Below are 18,990 nucleotides of genomic sequence, written 5' to 3' on the forward strand. Positions count from 1 at the left end.
ATGAGTTAGGCACCAGATATACCACCAGATACATCAGAATACAGGAAATCAAATCTCGCTAATTCAAAATTTCCAAGGGGAGGACCACCGGAACCCCCCCCCCCCCCCCCCCCCTTAATTTAGTCACAGCATGGCCACCCCCTGGATATCCTTGGCCCCCCCTTTGGCCACCCCATGTAAAAAATCCTGGCTACGCCACTGTCAGCATCGGTCCCAGGTTTTGGCACCAGTGTGACACATCAGGGGGCTGAGAGACAAATGTGATGGAACCAGGTTACCTACTTTTACTGCTTTATTCACTTCACTTTCAACGTTCGCTTGTCAGCTATTTTATCGCCTCCCAGTTTCACTCTGAGACACATGCATACAAACAGGCACACACAAACAGCTCAGTGCTGGATCTCAACTTCTTTCTCTCCCCTCTTGGGGCTTTCTCCCCTCTCCTCTTTTAATGTATACTATTTTAATTTTATTATATGTGAAAGCATCCACATCACAATGTTTGTGATTTTTTAATTTATTTATTACTCTTTATTTGTCATAAATTTATGAAGACAGATCAATTGTTAAATGGATGTACTTAAGGATGTACTTTTAGGATGGAGATCCTTAGATTATTAATAGATGCCTTAGAAAATGTATGCAAGTTTTGCACAGACCAGTGTAGAAGCTTACATGGACAGTCATGTGAAAAAAAAGTACATCCCATGGAAATTGGAAACTTTTCTCAACATATTTAAACAAACAAACATTTCACCCTTTGGATACAGTGCCTCCAGATAAAGGTGATATACTTGAATAAAACAGCAGGGAAAATGAGCTTTTTCAATCATCTATTCAATAGAATTATCAACAGATTTATTCAATTAAATATCAATAGATGTAATATTCTTCTGTGGAGAAAGTAAGTACACCCTTGTCTTCAAAAGCTAGTACTGCCCCCTTAAAAAGAAAGAACTTTTTGAAGGTGTTTCTCCAAATCATCCAACAGTCTCTGATATCAGATTGCTGAAATGTTTGACCTCTGTTCCATGCAAAATTCCTTCAGTTGCAAGACGTTTCAGGGTTTTCTTGCATGTTCTGCCCTTTTCAAATCTCCCCACAAGATTTCAATGGGGTGCAAATCTGGGCTTTGGCTCGGCCATTCCATAACCCTCCATTTTTTTCTTTTTCAGCAGTTCCTTGGTTGATTTGCTCGTGTGCTTAGGATCCTTACCTTGTTGAAAGGTCTACCTCTGGTTCAACTTCAACTTTTGGACAGATGGCCTCACATTATCTTCAAGCACTCTTTGATGGGTTTCAGAATTTATAGTTAAATCCATTAATGCACACTTCCCAGTCCCTGAGGCAGTGAAGAAACACCAAACCATACCACGATGCTTCACAAATGGTATGAGGTTTTCTGCTGAAAAGCTCTTTGGTCTGTGTCACATGTGTACTCTTACTGTGGTCAAACATCTCTACTATTGATTCGTCTGTCCAGAGCATGTGAGACCAAAAGGCCTTGTCTTTTCCTTGATGTTCGTTGGCAAACTGTAGTCTTCTTTTAATGTTCCTTTTGGACAGCAATGGCTTTTTCCTGGCATGCCTCCCATGCAGGTCAAATTTGTCCAATCTCTGATTGTAGATGTGTGCACTTTCACACCAACAGGTGCAAGAGTTACCTTGAGATCCAGTGATGAAATTTTGGGATTCCTCGAGACTTTGTTGAGCATCAAATGTTCTGCTCTTGGGCTGAATTTGCTGAGGCGGCTAGTCCTGGACAAATTGGCAGTTGATTGAAATTGACACCACTTGTAGATGATTTTCCTTACAGTGGAATTATTAATTTCTCATCGAGATATTTTTCAATCCCTTGCCAGATTCATTGGTACCCGCAACACTTTTCTGAGGTCCTTCGGGAACTTTTTAGATTTTGGCATGATGAAACCACACACTTCAAAAGTAAAGAGAATACCAGACCCTAGATGGCAGGTTTAAATAAGACAGGTTCCACCTGCACTTCCAGCTGCAGGAGGTTCTAATCAACGGCACCTAATCTGGAACACCTGGTTCTAATTTTATGGACTTGAAAGTATGATAAATCTAAGGGTGTACATACTTTTTTCTAGGGTGTCCTGACTTTTTTATCTCATCTCATTATCTCTAGCCGCTTTATCCTTCTACAGGGTTGCAGGCGAGCTGGAGCCTATCCCAGCTGACTACGGGCGAAAGGCGGGGTACACCCTGGACAAATCGCCAGGTCATCACAGGGCTGACACATAGACATAGACAACCATTCACACTCACATTCACACCTACGGTCAATTTAGAGTCACCAGTTAACCTAACCTGCATGTCTTTGGACTGTGGGGGAAACCGGCGCACCCGGAGGAAACCCACGCGGACACGGGGAGAACATGCAAACTCCGCACAGAAAGGCCCTTGCCGGCCATGGGGCTCGAACCCGGACCATCTTGCTGTGAGGCGACAGTGCTAACCACTACACAACCGTGCCGCCGACTTTTTTATTGATATATATTTTTTTAAATTATGAAAATGCGGATAAAATGTTGATTTTATGTGTTGTTTATTGGAGTATATCATGTTTATCTACAAGCATTGTATCAAAGAGGGTGAAATATTTGCTTGTTTAATGTGTTGAGAAAAGTCAACAATTTCACAATTTCCATGGGATGTACTTATTTTTTTCACATGGCTGTACAGAATGTTATATTGTGCAGTTTGGAGGTTTATATTTTGCCTCAGAAAAAACTGTGTCCAAGAAATGATTAACAGAGGAACGTTCATGAACTTTGTCTTTGCGCTCCTCCTCCCCTCTCTCTCTCTCTCTCTCTCTCTCATACACACACAACCAGGAAATGACTTCGCATTTCAGAGGAAAAGAAACTTAGAGACTCTCTCTCTCTGTCTCCCAGTGCATGAATTCAGGAAAATGGCCGAGGCCAGTATTTCAGTAGATCAGCTTTCAGTGGACCAGTTCCTCTGTTCAGTGTGTCTGGATCTACTGAAGGATCCAGTGACGATCCACTGTGGTCACAGTTTCTGTAAGGTGTGTATTAATGACTGCTGGGATCAGGATGATAAGAGCGGAGTTTATCGCTGTCCTCAGTGCAGAGACACTTTCACTCTACGGCCTGTTCTACGCAGAAACAACATGCTGTCTGAAGTGGTGGAGAAACTGAAGAAGACTGAAGTCCAAGCTGCTTCTCCTGCTCACTGTTACGCTGGACCTGGAGATGTGGAGTGTGATTTCTGCACCGAGAGAAAACACAAAGCCGTCAAGTCCTGTCTGATGTGTCTGGCCTCCTTTTGTGAAACTCATCTGAAACCTCACTATGAAGTTCCAGCTTTGAAAAAGCACAAGTTAGTCGAAGCTTCTGGAAATCTACAAAAGAAGATCTGCTCTCAGCATGATAAAGTGCTGGAGATCTACTGTCGTACTGACCAAAGCTTCATCTGTTATCTGTGTACGATGCATGAACACAGAGGTCATGACACAGTCGCAGCTGCAGCGGAAAGAACTGAAAAACAGGTGAGAACGTTTTAGAAACACTTTCAGAACGAATTCATCCTAATTTTACTCGTGTCTACAATCAGATGTTTTAATCTGGTTACAAATTAATCGAAGGTTTAAAAATGTTACGATTGTTTGTTCATCAGAAAGATTTGCCAATGAACTAAAAGATTTTTAAAGTGTAATATAACATCATTAAAGGTAGACTGACTTTCAGATTTTTCGAACTTAGGCCATAAATAGAATTTTCCCTGACACCCAATTATGTTTTTTTTAGTGGACAAAAAGCTACTGAACTCCAATCACAGACTTCAAATTTTATTACTTTTTTCCCTAAAAGAACAATTCATGAATTTAGAGCCCTGTGGCCCTAAAATCTCTGCCATTTTTTTCTTGCCTCACCGTGAGCTAAACCAAGATACTACGTCACGCATGACGTGGTGGGGTTTCGCCATTCGCAACACATTGTGGGATACAAATTTGCAACCTGAGATAACAATAGAACATGTGACTGCGCGCTTGAAACATGGAAGACCGACTATAGTAACAGGAAGTGAGAAGAAAAGACTCTGTATTGGGAAGGAAAGGAAACGCCGGACCAAACTAATTGCGTTTAACACCTTTTGATTTCATTACAGCATTCAGTCTTTTGAGGTTCACACCTGCCATCAATTAAAAGGACTCTGATTAACCCCAAATAAAGTTCAGACATTTACTCAGTTGCATCCTGCAGTAAAAGCCAGGATTCACAGACAGCTTACAAAGTATCAAAGGGATCTCATTGTTGAAAGGTATCAGTCAGGAGAAGGGGACAAAAACATTTCCACACCATTAGATATACCATGGAGCACAGTGAAGACAGTCATCAAGAAGTGGAGAAAATATGGGACAACAGTCAGTGCGTTTACATGCACATCCAAATCGAGCTGCTGTCGGTAATCGAGCTAAGGGTCCCAGCAGGGGTGCCAGAGAAATCCAATCCTACATGCACACAAGGAAATCGAGCTATTGTGTGAGGTACATTGTGCACCCGAGCCACAGGTGGCGCTACACACCCCATCGTGTTGGTCCACTTCCGGTTGTCGTCATGAAGAAGAGCTCTTCATGTTAGGACTAGGACTGTTTTGGCCTCTAGAGGCCGCTGTTATTTCCTTTTCATGTCGTGTTTATTTTGGCCTCTAGAGGCCGCCACTGTTCCTGTGTTTTGTGTTTGTGTTAATTGCCTAATTATCTTCACCTGTGTCCTTAATTAGTTTGTCTATTTATACCCCTGAGTTCAGTCCTCTTGTCACGGAGTCTTTGTGCTGTTATGTTTATCTCCAGTTTCCTTTGTACTGTGTTTTTTGATCTTCTTAGCTTTTGAATTTTTGCACTTTGCTTTTCTTTTGGATTATACTCTTTGGTTTTTTTTTTTGTCTTTTGTTTTGCCCTGTATATAGTGTATATAGTTTAAATAAACCTTTTGATTCTTTTTCTACTTCCGCCTCACGCCTCTGCATTTGAGTCATCCCCCTGGTGGCCTAGTGGGGGTTTGCTGGATCATCACACCAACGAACCAGGTTCGAATCCCAGCAAAACCCTAACAGAAAGACTCCGTCATGACCGACTCAGCAGAGGCTGCTTCAACTGTCTACCCGGCCAACCTTCAGGGAATTATGGCAGCTTTGACACGCTTCGGAGCGACCATGGACGCTCATGGACGTACGCTCACCAGCCAACGTGAGGCCCTCGCTCGCCACGAGGAACTGCTTCAGCAAATTGGGAAAACCCTGGCACAGCTGACATCTCTGCCTGCATCTCTTGCTCCTGATCCAGTTCCTGCTCCTGATCCAGCTCCCACTCCTGCTCCAGTGCCTCCTGCAATGCTGCCTTCTTCACCTCGCGAACCCAGCCTTCCTGCACCACAGAGGTATGATGGCAAGCACAGTGAGTGCCGAGAGTTCCTTACCCAGTGTCAACTCACCTTTGAGCTTCAGCCTACCACCTACACTACGGATCGCCGCAAGATTGCCTTTGTGATCACCTTATTAGCTGGTAAGGCGCGAGCCTGGGCTACTGCTATCTGGCAAAGACAGGGACCTGAGTGCTTTGATTTCCAGCTGTTTTCTGAAGAGATGCTTCGGGTCTTCGATCAGGCAGACATCAGTACCGACGCAGCCCGAAAGCTCATGTCCATCCGGCAAGGAGGAAGCGTCGCAGATTACGCCATCTCGTTCCGAACACTCGCAGCAGTAAGTGGATGGAACGAGACTGCCCTGGTGCCAGCCTTCCACCATGGTCTGTCTGACCCCATCAAGGACGGTCTGGCCTCTATTGGATGCCCAAGTGACCTCGAAACCCTCATCTCACATGCTATTCGTCTGGACAACAGGATGAGAGAACGCCACCAAGCCTTGAGCCCCCCCAGCCTCCCTACCTCTACCTGGAGACCGTCTACCTCCTTCAGTGACTGTCCAGAACCCATGCAAGTGGGTCGTACTCGCCTCTCCGCATCTGAGAGGGAGCGCAGAAGGAGGGACAAGTGCTGCATCTACTGTGGCAAGCCTGGTCACTTCCGAGCATCATGTCCCGAACTCTTGGGAAAAGGACCGCCCCGTCCAGCCGAGGGAGGGTTGTGACGGGGCCTACCCTCTCTCCCGGACTCCCTGGCCAAGGAATCTACATCCCGGTCTCCATCTCCTGGGGTGAGTCTGTCCACTCTTGTCAAGCTTTGATAGACTCAGGGGCGGCTGGGAACTTTATGGATATTCACTTCGCCCAAAGCATCAATATTCCGACTGCACCTCTTGAAGTCCCACTGTCTGTGTCTGCCCTCGATGGCCAAGCGTTAGGTGATGGAAGAGTCACCCAAGTTACTTCTCCAGTTTTCCTCCAGTCTCAAGGTCACAAGGAAGAAATATCCCTGCACCTGATTCCTTCACCTGAGTTCCCAGTTATTCTAGGCCTTCCTTGGCTTACTCGCCACAACCCTCGCATAGACTGGGTAACAAGCCAGGTTGTGGAATGGGGCCCTGCATGCCATGCCTCTTGTCTGCTCTCTAGCTCTCCTGTGTCTCCTGCCGAGCCCCCTGATCTCACCGAGTTATCTCAAGTTCCCACAGAGTACTGGGATCTCAAGGAGGTATTCAGCAAGAGCAGGGCCGCCGTTCTTCCTCCGCACCGGGCCTACGACTGTGCCATCGACTTGCTCCCTGGGACTACCCCTCCTCGTGGCAGACTGTTTTCACTCTCTCAGCCAGAACGCAAGGCCATGGAGGAATACCTCAAAGATGCCCTGGTCTCTGGGTTTATTCGACCCTCCACTTCACCTGCTGGAGCCGGCTTCTTCTTTGTCGGCAAGAAGGATGGGGGGCTCCGACCATGTATTGATTACAGGGGCCTGAATAAGATCACTGTGCGCAACCGATATCCCCTTCCGCTGATGTCCACAGCTTTCGACCTGCTCCAAGGCGCCACCGTCTTCACCAAGTTGGACCTACGGAACGCATACCACCTCATCCGTATCCGACAGGGAGACGAGTGGAAGACTGCCTTTAACACCCCGTCTGGGCACTACGAATACCAGGTGATGCCCTTCGGACTCACCAACGCACCAGCTGTTTTTCAGGCCCTAATCAACGACGTCTTAAGGGACATGATTAACCTATACGTTTTTGTCTACCTCGACGACATCCTTATCTTTTCCAAGACCGTGCAGGAGCACCGCCACCATGTCCGCCAGGTTCTCCAGAGGCTGCTACAGAACAATCTGTTCGCCAAGGCCCAGAAATGCGAATTTCATGTTCCCGAGGTCTCCTTTCTGGGATTTATTGTACGGACAGGCCAACTCCAAATGGACCCTGCCAAGACCCTGGCCGTCCGGGATTGGCCTACTCCCAAGTCCGTTAAGGAGGTTCAGCGGTTCTTAGGATTCGCTAACTTCTACCGCAAGTTCATCAGGAACTTCAGTTCTGTGGCAGCACCCATGTCAGACCTCACCAAAGGGACAGGTGGATCTTATGGCTGGTCTCCTCAGGCAGAAAAGGCGTTCAAAGACCTCAAGGACCACTTCTGCACGGCACCCATTCTGGTTCTCCCGGACACCTCCCAACCATTCATCGTGGAGGTGGACGCCTCGGACAGTGGTGTCGGCGCGGTGCTCTCTCAACGTTCGGAAGGAAAGCTGCACCCCTGCGCTTACTTCTCCCACCGCCTGAGTCCTGCTGAGTCCCGGTACGATGTGGGGGATCGAGAACTGCTAGCGGTCAAACTGGCCCTTGAGGAGTGGAGGCACTGGCTGGAGGGAGCACAACATCCATTCCTGGTTTGGACTGACCACAAGAACCTGGAGTACCTCCAGCAAGCCAAGAGACTGAACCCTCGACAGGCTAGGTGGGCCCTGTTTTTCAGTCGATTTGACTTCACCCTCTCATACCGCCCCGGCTCCAAGAACACCAAACCTGACGCACTGTCCAGACTGTTCTCTGCCACTAACAGGGAGAATGAAGTCGGGCCTATTATCCCTGTGTCCCGGATTGTGGCCCCTGTCCGCTGGGGTATTGAGGAGGCTGTCCGACGAGCCCAACGCCAGGACCCCGGTCCTGGGACGGGGCCACCAGGCCTCTTGTACGTCCCACATCAAGCCCGGGCCAAGGTTCTCCAGTGGGGTCACTCTTCCCCTCTCACCGCCCACCCGGGAGCTCGGAGGACCCTGGACTTCCTGAAAAGACGCTTCTGGTGGCCTAACATGGAGCAGGAAGTAAGGTCATTTGTCCTGTCCTGTGAGGTTTGCACCAGAACCAAGAACCCACGACAGCGTCCCCAGGGTCTCCTGCATCCTCTGACCATTCCCCGGCGTCCCTGGTCCCACGTGGCAGTCGACTTTATCACGGGTCTCCCTGAGTCACAAGGTAACACGGTCATTTTGGTCTTAGTTGACAGATTCTCCAAGGCCTGCCGCTTCATACCACTGTGCAAACTCCCCTCTGCTCTTGAAACTGCGAAACTTTTGTTTAATCATGTCTTCCGAGTCTTTGGTCTTCCACAGGACATCGTCTCAGACCGAGGGCCCCAGTTCTCCTCCCGAGTGTGGCACGGGTTCTGCAAGGTCATCGGAGCCACTGCCAGCCTCTCCTCTGGGTTTCACCCACAGTCCAATGGTCAGACGGAGAGGCTCAACCAGGACCTGGAAACCACCCTGCGAGGCCTGGCTATGGATAACCCGACATCGTGGAGCACCTGGCTGCCATGGGCGGAGTACGCCCACAACACCCTGCAGTCATCGGCCACCAAGCTGTCGCCATTCCAGTGCCAATTCGGGTTCCAGCCACCTCTGTTCCCGGACCAGGAGGAGGACGCGGGGGTGCCCTCGGTCAACCAATATGTGAGACGGTGTCGCAAGACCTGGAGCAAGGTCAGGAAGACCCTCATACAGACCTCCAGAACCAACCAGACTCAGGCCAACCGCCATAGAAGACCTGCACACGCTTTCCGCCCTGGGCAGCGTGTTTGGCTGTCCACTAAGGACCTTCCACTGCGGGTGGAGAACCGCAAGCTTGCTCCTCGCTACATTGGCCCCTTCAAGGTGGTGCGCAGGGTGAACCCTGTCTCCTACCGGCTCCAGTTGCCCCGGACTCTGAGGATCAACCCCACTTTCCATGTTTCCCTGTTACGGCCCGTACTGACGTCTACGTATGCCCCTGCCCCTAGGAACCCCCCACCCCCCCGCATCTTCCAGGGGCAGACTGTGTTCACTGTGAATCGCCTGCTTGACTCCCGCCGGGTCCGCGGCGGGTTGCAATATCTGGTGGACTGGGAGGGCTATGGTCCTGAGGAGCGCTGCTGGGTTCCTGCTCGGGATGTCCTTGATAAAGAACTATGTCGGGACTTCCATTCGGCCCATCCGGATCGCCCTGGGAACGTCAGGAGACGCTCCTAGAGGGGGGGGTCCTGTTAGGACTAGGACTGTTTTGGCCTCTAGAGGCCGCTGTTATTTCCTTTTCATGTCGTGTTTATTTTGGCCTCTAGAGGCCGCCACTGTTCCTGTGTTTTGTGTTTGTGTTAATTGCCTAATTATCTTCACCTGTGTCCTTAATTAGTTTGTCTATTTATACCCCTGAGTTCAGTCCTCTTGTCACGGAGTCTTTGTGCTGTTATGTTTATCTCCAGTTTCCTTTGTACTGTGTTTTTTGATCTTCTTAGCTTTTGAATTTTTGCACTTTGCTTTTCTTTTGGATTATACTCTTTGTTTTTTTTTTTTGTCTTTTGTTTTGCCCTGTATATAGTGTATATAGTTTAAATAAACCTTTTGATTCTTTTTCTACTTCCGCCTCACGCCTCTGCATTTGAGTCATCCCCCTGGTGGCCTAGTGGGGGTTTGCTGGATCATCACACCAACGAACCAGGTTCGAATCCCAGCAAAACCCTAACACTTCAAGAGTATAAACAAAGTTATCAGTTCCGTTTTCACAAGAAGAGTGTTTGTATGTACAAACAGAAGTGTTCCTAATAAAATGGCCACTAAGTTGAAGTTGATCTGTAATGGTGAACATATTAACTGTTAGCCTGCTAACATGCTAATAACTTACCAACTAATTGGAAATGGGTGCGTACATGCCCAGACACAAGTGTTCCTAATAAAGTGGCGGCTAAGGTGACGTGTCATGCCGACCGAGGCTGTTGTGTTTCCCGCTTGTGGTCTCGTCACTTCCGGAAGGGGCAGTGCTGAAGTAAGTAGCTCGACAGGGTTTACATGCACTAAGCAGCTCGGCTACAATCGCATAATCTAGGTCGCGTAGCTCGATTACGAAAAATCAAATCAAATCAAGTTTATTTGTACAGCGCTTTTAACAATAAACATTGTCGCAAAGCAGCTTTACAGAATTTGAACGACTTAAAACATGAGCTAATTTTATCCCTAATCTATCCCCTGGAAAAATCCAGTTCGGTTCGATTTCAGCCGAGCTAAGGTGTTTCCATGGCATTTAGAACTTCGATTTCAGCCAAGCTACGGCAGAAATTCAATTTTCTCTATGTGCATGTAAACGCACTGAGTGACAATACCGAGAACTGGACGTCCCTCCAAATTTGATGAAAAGACAAGATGAAAACTGGTCAGGGAGGCTGCCAAGAGGCCTACAGCAACACTGAAGGAGCTGCAGGAATTTCTGGCAAGTACTGGCTGTGTACTACATGTGACAACAATCTCCTCATCTCATCTCATCTCATCTCATCATCTCGAGCCACTTTATCCTGTTCTACAGGGTCGCAGGCAAGCTGGAGCCTATGCCAGCTGACTACGGGCGAAAGGCGGGGTACACCCTGGACAAGTCGCCAGGTCATCACAGGGCTGACACATAGACACAGACAACCATTCACACTCACATTCACACCTACGGTCAATTTAGAGTCACCAGTTAACCTAACCTGCATGTCTTTGGACTGTGGGGGAAACCGGAGCACCCGGAGGAAACCCACGCGGACACGGGGAGAACATGCAAACTCCACACAGAAAGGCCCTCGCCGGCCACGGGGCTCGAACCCGGACCTTCTTGCTGTGAGGCGACAGCGCTAACCACTACACCACCGTGCCGCCTAAACAATCTCCCATATTCTCCATATGTCTGGACTGTGAGGTAGGGTCAAAGAAAAACATCCAGGCCCGGCTAAATTTTGCAAAAATATATACATCAACTCTCTCAAAAGCATGTGGGAAAATGTGTTACGGTTTGATGAAACCAAGGTTGAACTTTTTGGCCACAATTCCAAAAGGTATGTTTGGCGCAAAAACAACACTGCGCATCACCAAAAGAACCCCATACCCACGGTGAAGCATGGTGGTGGCAGCATCATGTTTTGGGGTTATTTTTCTTCAGCTGGAACAGGGGCTTTAGTCAAGGTGGAGGGAATTATGAACAGTTCAAACTATCAGTCAATTTTGGCCCAAAACCTTCAGGTGTCTGCTAAAAAGCTGAAGATGAATTTCATCTTTCAGCATGATAATGACCCGAAAAAAGTTTTGGAACGGCCCAGCCAGAGCCCAGACCTAAATCCAATTGAAAATCTGTGGGGTGACCTGAAGAGGGCTGTGCACAAGAGACGCCCTCGCAATCTGCCAGATTTGGAGCGCTTTTGCAAGGAAGAATGGACAAATATTGCCAAGTCTAGATGTGGCAGGCTGACAGACTCCGACCCAAAAAGACTGAATGCTGTGATTAAATCAAAAGGTGCTTCAAGAAAGTATTAGTTTAAGGGTGTGCACACTTATGCAACCAACTTATTGTCTGTGATTTATTTTATGTTTTTCCCCCTAACAGATTTTTGTTTTTCTATTGAATTGTCCAGGTTATAGGTCACATTAAAGGGGGGAAAGTTTTGAAATGATTTATCGTGGTCTCATTTTTTTTAGATCAGAAAAACCTATCATCATTTTAACAGGATGTGTGGACTTTTTATATCTCTATCCTATCACTCCTTCAATCAAACTTTAGGGATTTTTTTCTCTCCTCGGGATCATGTCTGAAACGGGTGGGTTATACAGGAAATTCACGAGGTTATACTAAAGTCGAGTTTAGGAAAGTCTATTAGTGGCATTACAAAGATAGTGGAGGGTTCGTATTCCCAAAACTATTACTTCTGATCACTATGTTTGGCAAAAACATTAGCAAACACAAAAATAAAAAAGATGAGCGTAATGGTGTCATGATATAGTGGACACTGAAACAGGCAGGCGGGATCAATGTCACGTTCATTTTTATTTTTTAAACTGTCTCTTAACACAAAACACGCTTTTCAGCAGTTTCAAAATGAATTGTGTGCCACAGTACCGATGTGATTTCAGCCAGGGGAAGAGATCCTCACTGCGCACACACACACACACACACACAGCACAGGCCTCACTCTCCATTCACAAACCAGTGCTTGCCCACGCCCCCACTGCCACAGTGAAAATAATTGTATACCGTCTTGCTCAACGAAATACAGTGCACAGTATGATAGTGAATCGAGAGGTTGTTCACCAGAAGTTGTGCAATATAGGTGTATCGTCTAATTACACACATTTTCACTCAGCGGTCTTCACCATCGCAATGATAAAAAAAGGAGCTTCTATGAAAACTATCTAATGCACAGGAATAATATTTACATTGTGAAATCAATACATAATTTTCGTTATGTCGAACAAATATTGGCTAGAATACGCTCAATGAAAAACGAGCTTCAACAAGATGAGTGACCAGGCTCAAGTTCGCCTCAAAAAGATACATATTTGGGCTAATTGCAGCCCGTTATTCACTAATTATAATATTTACGACAGGGAGAAACAGATGAACCAGCATTTGATGTGTAGGATCCATTGGTGCCGTCATATTTTCTGTCACAACTTGAGCACTGAACTTGCAACGTGAATGTTATGATTAGCTCCTCGTCTCACAGCAAAGTGACGTAACTGGGTCAGTGCCCGGTCAATGAAAACATGTGCACAGCGGACTTCCTCTATCTGCTTGACTGCACGAAGCGCGCGATTTCATGCACATTATTTGCTTTAATCCCCTCAAATTAAATAACTTCCCAGCCACAGAAGGGCCTGATATTTTTTTGAGATATTACAGAAATAAACATGAATCACAATGACCAAATTTCAAAGGGAACTAAATTTCACTGATTTTATGAAATCAAAAGTCTGTCTTGCTTTAAGAGAATGTTTAATGTATTGTTGCTCAGAGGGCAAATCTTGGGTGTGGCACCATCATCCAGACTTTTACAGCTTAAGAATGTGCACACAAGTCACAACTATTAAACACACACACAGTACACACTCGCTTTACAGAACAGCTCGAGACAATGCTGTGTAAAATGTGATAAACTTGTAAAGAGTTAAACCTCCTGAATGATGCAGCAAAAAACATTCACCTTCCAGTCAGGAGATGATGAGTTTAAATCCCACCGATGCTCTACGCCAGCATAACTGGGCCAGATCTCTCCTCTGCCAATTAGAACAACATTAGCCGTGTGGGTGTGAGCTCATGTATATAGAAGGAGCAGATGCAGGAGGAAGTGGAGGAAAAATAACAAACCTCTAAACAGCTAAATGTTCACAGAGTGAGTTAAAGGAGGAGCAGATGAAATCCCAGCAGAGAATCCAGGAGAAGCAGAAGAAGGTGCAGGAGCTGAAACAGGCTGTGAACACTATAAAGGTGAGCAGTGAGCAGAGACAGAGCTGCTCCTAGAAACACACACAACATGGACAACGAGTCATTTACAGTCCCAGTAAGAGAGGGAATGATAGATGAGCTTTAAATCTTGTGTGTGTGTGTGTGTGTCCTAACAGCTCAGTGCACAGACAGCAGTGGAGGACAGTGAGAGGATCTTTACTGAGCTGATCAGCTCCATGGAGAAAAAGCGCTGGGAGGTGACGGAGCTGATCAGAGATCAGGAGAAGGCTGAACTGAGTCGAGCTGAACGACTCCTGGAGCAACTGGAGCAGGAGATTGCTGATCTTCAGAGGAGAGTCACTGAGCTGGAGCAGCTTTCTCACACACACGATCACATCCATTTCCTCCAGGTAACACTCACTGTCTGATCTACAGAGCCAGCTGTTCCTCACACACTCTCTCAAACACTGCTGATTAAGATAAAAATAAATGTTTCTGTTTGACATCACAAGTGTGTTTTACATTTAATTTGCTTTCTGTAGGTTTTAGCTTCTGGGTGTCAGTCTCCTTCACTTCCCAGACCAACATTTCACACATCCAACATCACTGTCAATCAACATCTCTCATTTGATGGAGTGAGGAAATCTCTCTCTGATCTGAAAAAGAGACTCGAGGAATTCTGCCAGGAGGAATTCATCAAAATCCCTGAACATGGTGAGAGAAATCGTCCTGCTGGGAAATCTTTACTTTCTCTGCAGCACAGTAAAGAGAGACATCAAATTTCCCCAAAACACACAGAAATGATTTCAGATGATGACATGAACTTCCTGTTATTGCTGCTCTCGACTGGAAAGATGATTTTATACACTTACACTTTTTATTCAGGTCTTAGTGTCAAAGCTTCTGTTTTGTTTTCAGTGATTGTACTATTAATAAAGTATAGAGGACACACACACATTTATTCACACATTCCTCCAAAGAGAGAGAGAGTTCATAAGAATAGCATTTATTCTGTCATCATTAGTTCCAAAGCAGCTCTCTGCTCGTGCTCATGTTATTAATAAAGTTTATTTCTCGGTCGTTCAAAAATCTCATTTAAATCCCACACCTAGAGAATGTGTTTTCTAAAATAAAACGCTGATTAAACATCAGACACAAATTGTATCACTTTAAACTGTTTCCGTCTTTTACAGAACCTGATTTTTCATCTCCATTGTGTTTCTGTGTCTCCACAGCTGCAGCAGTTCAGATGATTTTACCCTCAGAACCAAAGAGCAGAGAAGATTTTCTGCACTGTACGTGTAAAACACACACACACACACACACACACACACACACACACACACACAGTGTCTCACTCTCCACATAAATCTATGCTGTGATTAATATCTAACGTTCACATTTCTCATGTGTTTAGATTTCTGTGATCTGACTCTGGATCCCAACACAGTACATTATTACCTCATTCTGTCTGAGAAGAACAGAGCGGTGACGCGCAGTGAGATAAAGCAGCCGTACTCTGATCATCCAGACAGATTTGACTCCTACTGTCAGGTGTTGTGTAAGGAGAGAGTGTGTGGACGCTGTTACTGGGAGGTGGAGTGGAGCAGTGAGGGAGGTGTGTATATATCAGCCTCATATAAAGACATCAGAAGGAAAGGACTGGGTAATGAGTGTTGGTTTGGAGGCAACAGTCAGTCCTGGAGTCTGCGGTGTTCTTCTTCTTCTCTCTTTTTCCGTCACAACAGCATTAAGACTGATCTCAGAGTTCCATCCCCCTCCAGAATAGGAGTGTATGTGGATCACAGTGCAGGAACTCTGTCCTTCTACAGCGTCTCTGACACGATGAAGCTCCTCCACAGAGTCCACACCACATTCACTCAGCCTCTATACGCTGGGTTCTGGCTGCGTTGTTATGGATCAACTGTGAGATTGTGTGATCCAAAATAAAATATTAAATGATTTGACGTTTTTAAAATTAAGATGAACAGCTTTACTTTTATATAGAGAATTTAAGTCCAATAAAGATGGAACATGAGGAAAGTATTTTTGATTTCCTAATATTTATTTATATTAGATCATTTTCTGTCTTTTAGGAGATTTAATATTATAATTGTGACCATTATATAAAAATAATTATTAGAACATTAAAAAAAAAAAATAAAACATCTGCATTATCATAAACAACTGCTATAATTGCTGGCACATATATTTTTTTAAATATTCAAATGAAATTTTTCAGTTTTACAGTTGTTATTAATATTAGATTAATGATCATTGTATCACATCGACAAACTTGTATTGTAATCTGAGAGGAAATGAAAATGAATCGCAGTAATGTGTTGTTCTTCTGTCTGTATCTCATTATATTATCTGTCTACTGACTGTCTCAATTATAGCAAAACATCAAGTGTATAATATTATTAAATTATTAACATTTCCTCAAATATTTTTATCAGTGGATGTTGTTTTTTTTTTCTTCCTATAAATCACCAGGGTTGATAATGTACGTAGCTAACAAGCTAAGAATTTGGGAAAATGTTAGCATAACAGCTAACAGATTAGCATCGTGAAAGGATTTTCTGTTTTGTTAAGCTCACTAATTATTAATCTTCCACATGAATCATTAAGTCTGTCCTTGTCCTGTATATTCAGTCACAATTTCCTGTAAACATCTTGTGATAAACTGTAAATCTGTTGTTGGAGGACTGGAATATAATTATTCTGCCCTTGTTAGTTGTTGTGAACTTGGCAGATCGCGAACAGAGTTCTTCAATAAACACCGAGTCAGCAGGGGAGTTTCTCAAATGTTTACTGTTGAATCGCTGTGAAACTGCAATATAAAAATAAAAAATGTTACATGTTGTTTGGCTTTGTTATTTAACACAATTATCATACACAAACAAGTTCAATTTCTCATTAACTGACCACATCGAACAATTAGCGATTAGCTTAATGCTAACGTTACACTGAAAAAGCCATTGACAGGCTAGCGCCCCTTACAAAAATTAACCATGGTTTTACTATGAAAACTAACCATGGTTTTACCATGGTTTAGTTATTCATGGTTTTTTGGGTAACCATGAAAACCATGGTTCATAAATTAACCATGGTTTTACCATGGTTTATAGTTATTCATGGTTTTTTTTAGGTAACCATGAAAACCATGGTTCATGACTATGGTTTAACCATGATTTAACCATGGTTTCACTATGGTATAATCTTTGCCATAAACCATGTTTTTTTTTTTTTACCAAACCATGCTTTTTAAACCATGGTTTTCTTATTCAAGTTTCAAAAGTAGGCTACAATAATTCACACAGCAAACAATAATAAATAGCCTAATTGTATCCACAAATGTAAAAAACCCACTTAAATGACTTCATGCTTCCATCTGCCTAAATAAAAACAGAAGAATCAATCTGTATATAATTAAAGTTTTTATTTTCCACAAATAATTCAATGTCTGAGGGATCAGGGTTCATCGGATCCAGCTTCAGCCCTAGGTGTGTGAGAGAGGAACAGAGAATAAGATATAATACAGATTAATGATTTATGTATGTATATATATGTATGTATGTATTTATTTATTTAGCTAGCAAAAGATATAACACAATGTTTGCCATAGGCTACTAATGTATATGGATTTCTATTTTACAGCAGTGTCAGTGGGTCAAAAGAAATGCTAGCCTAGAGAATTCCAGCCAATTTCAACATGCAGTTGTATTGCAGCATTTTTTTTTTTTGTTAAGCCCTATCCTGGCCATTCTTATGGGGCATGGATTATTTACATTTAAAAATTTGCCAGAATTCTCCTTTAATTATACACAGGCTGACTATGGATTAAGACAGTGGTGACCTTCCTGATGCCTGTGTGTGTGTGTGTGTGTGTTCACTGTTGAGTACACTTACTGTGTTTTCTTGAACAGCTTGCTGACATTGTTTAACTTATTCCTGACGGCTCCCCTCAGGACGGATAGTTCCACATTGGGAAATTTCTGCAGAGTGTATTCTGCAAAGTAATGTGAAAAACATAATCCCATATGTGATTAACAGTAAAAGACATGGCAACTTTCTAAAGGTCAGTTTCTTTTGTGATAATGGTGCGGTACAACATAAACATAATGGCAGTAGTAGTGGTGTTAATTTGCAAAAATGGCATATACTGTATATCTTAATATGTGCAGCAGATTAGACACACAAAATGGCTAAACTTACCAAAAATAGCTTTGACCGCGGTGGCCTCCAGTGGTGGTTTTATTTCGTCTTTGGCACTGCCCTTTTGTCCAGTCAGGGACGAGGTGGCCATCTCTCTTTTTGAAAATACAACTCCTAGCAGGTCGCACACCAGCTTGGTCGGGAGTTGGTGGTTGCATCTTTGCAATTTAATTTTGTTGACCCTGAGGGTTCCTCCAATGACAACCTTGAAATTCAGAAGAAAAATCACAAACTTGTTATAGGCTATATGAAGCCTCCTCACCCCCATCAATTAACATTGGCTGACAATTCTGAACTTAACTTCATGATCTACTATAAATTTACTGATAACAACATTTGGACATTTTAACAACAGGCTTGACAGCAGGCTATTTGATTTGAGGGATGGCTGTCTCAAGGCTATTGCTTGGGAGGTAAATGGATGCTCTTACAAAATTCACTTACATCATCATTTGCCTGTTCTTGGTTGACTGGTTGGCTGGTGATGGCTGGTTGGGAGCTGGTGATGGCTGGTTGGGAGCTGGTGATGGCTGGTTGGGAGCTGGTGATGGCTGGTTGGGAGCTGGTGATGGCTGGTTGAGGCCTGGTGATGGCTGGTTGAGGCCTGGTGATGGCTGGTTGGGGGCTGGTGATGGCTGGTTGGGGGCTGATGGCTGGTTGGGGGCTGGTGATGGCTGGTTGGGGGCTGGTGATGGCTGGTTGGGGGCTGGTGATGGCTGGTTGGGGGCTAGTGATGGCTGGTTGGGGGCTAGTGATGGCTGGTTGGGGGCTGATGGCTGGTTGGGGGCTGGTGATGGCTGGTTGGGGACTGGTGATGGCTGGCAAAGGCTGGCGATGGCTGGCCAAGACCTCAGCCAGCATATTTCTCAGATCTAAGAAATCACAGAATTGTATCACAGAAAATAAATCACTATTACCATCTACATTTTCAAATATGTTAGTCCGCTTTAGATTTCGGATGTCTCTAAACTAAGTTACTACACTATTTGAAGAAAGAGAGAGTAAAGCTTCAGAATCTGGCCAATAAATTAATCAAGTCCAAACTTACCATTAAATGTATCTAGCTGCCGGCTTAACCGCTGCCGATCTTCCTCCAGTTCTCTGACACGCTGTTCGAGGCATTTA

General features: G+C 44.7%; 2 protein-coding genes across 2 annotated transcripts; one reads left to right on the plus strand and one right to left on the minus strand.

Annotated features, from left to right (window-relative positions):
* Window positions 1-2,885: 2,885 nt before the first annotated feature.
* Window positions 2,886-15,779, plus strand: LOC132881420 (tripartite motif-containing protein 16-like). Its single transcript, XM_060913874.1, has 6 exons — window positions 2,886-3,535; window positions 13,594-13,689; window positions 13,824-14,057; window positions 14,190-14,361; window positions 14,883-14,942; window positions 15,065-15,779. The coding sequence occupies exons 1-6, from the start codon at window positions 2,936-2,938 to the stop codon at window positions 15,595-15,597; spliced, it is 1,695 nt and encodes a 564-aa protein (XP_060769857.1). The 5' UTR covers window positions 2,886-2,935; the 3' UTR covers window positions 15,598-15,779.
* A 1,319-nt stretch (window positions 15,780-17,098) lies between these two features.
* LOC132868869 (BEN domain-containing protein 6-like) lies at window positions 17,099-18,726 on the minus strand. Its single transcript, XM_060902111.1, has 4 exons — window positions 18,310-18,726; window positions 17,866-18,070; window positions 17,560-17,659; window positions 17,099-17,149 (listed from the first exon to the last, which is right to left on the minus strand). The coding sequence occupies exons 1-4, from the start codon at window positions 18,724-18,726 to the stop codon at window positions 17,122-17,124; spliced, it is 750 nt and encodes a 249-aa protein (XP_060758094.1). The 3' UTR covers window positions 17,099-17,121.
* Window positions 18,727-18,990: the final 264 nt, after the last annotated feature.

This window comes from Neoarius graeffei, chromosome 2, assembly GCF_027579695.1.
Source record: "Neoarius graeffei isolate fNeoGra1 chromosome 2, fNeoGra1.pri, whole genome shotgun sequence".
NCBI lineage: Eukaryota > Metazoa > Chordata > Actinopteri > Siluriformes > Ariidae > Neoarius > Neoarius graeffei.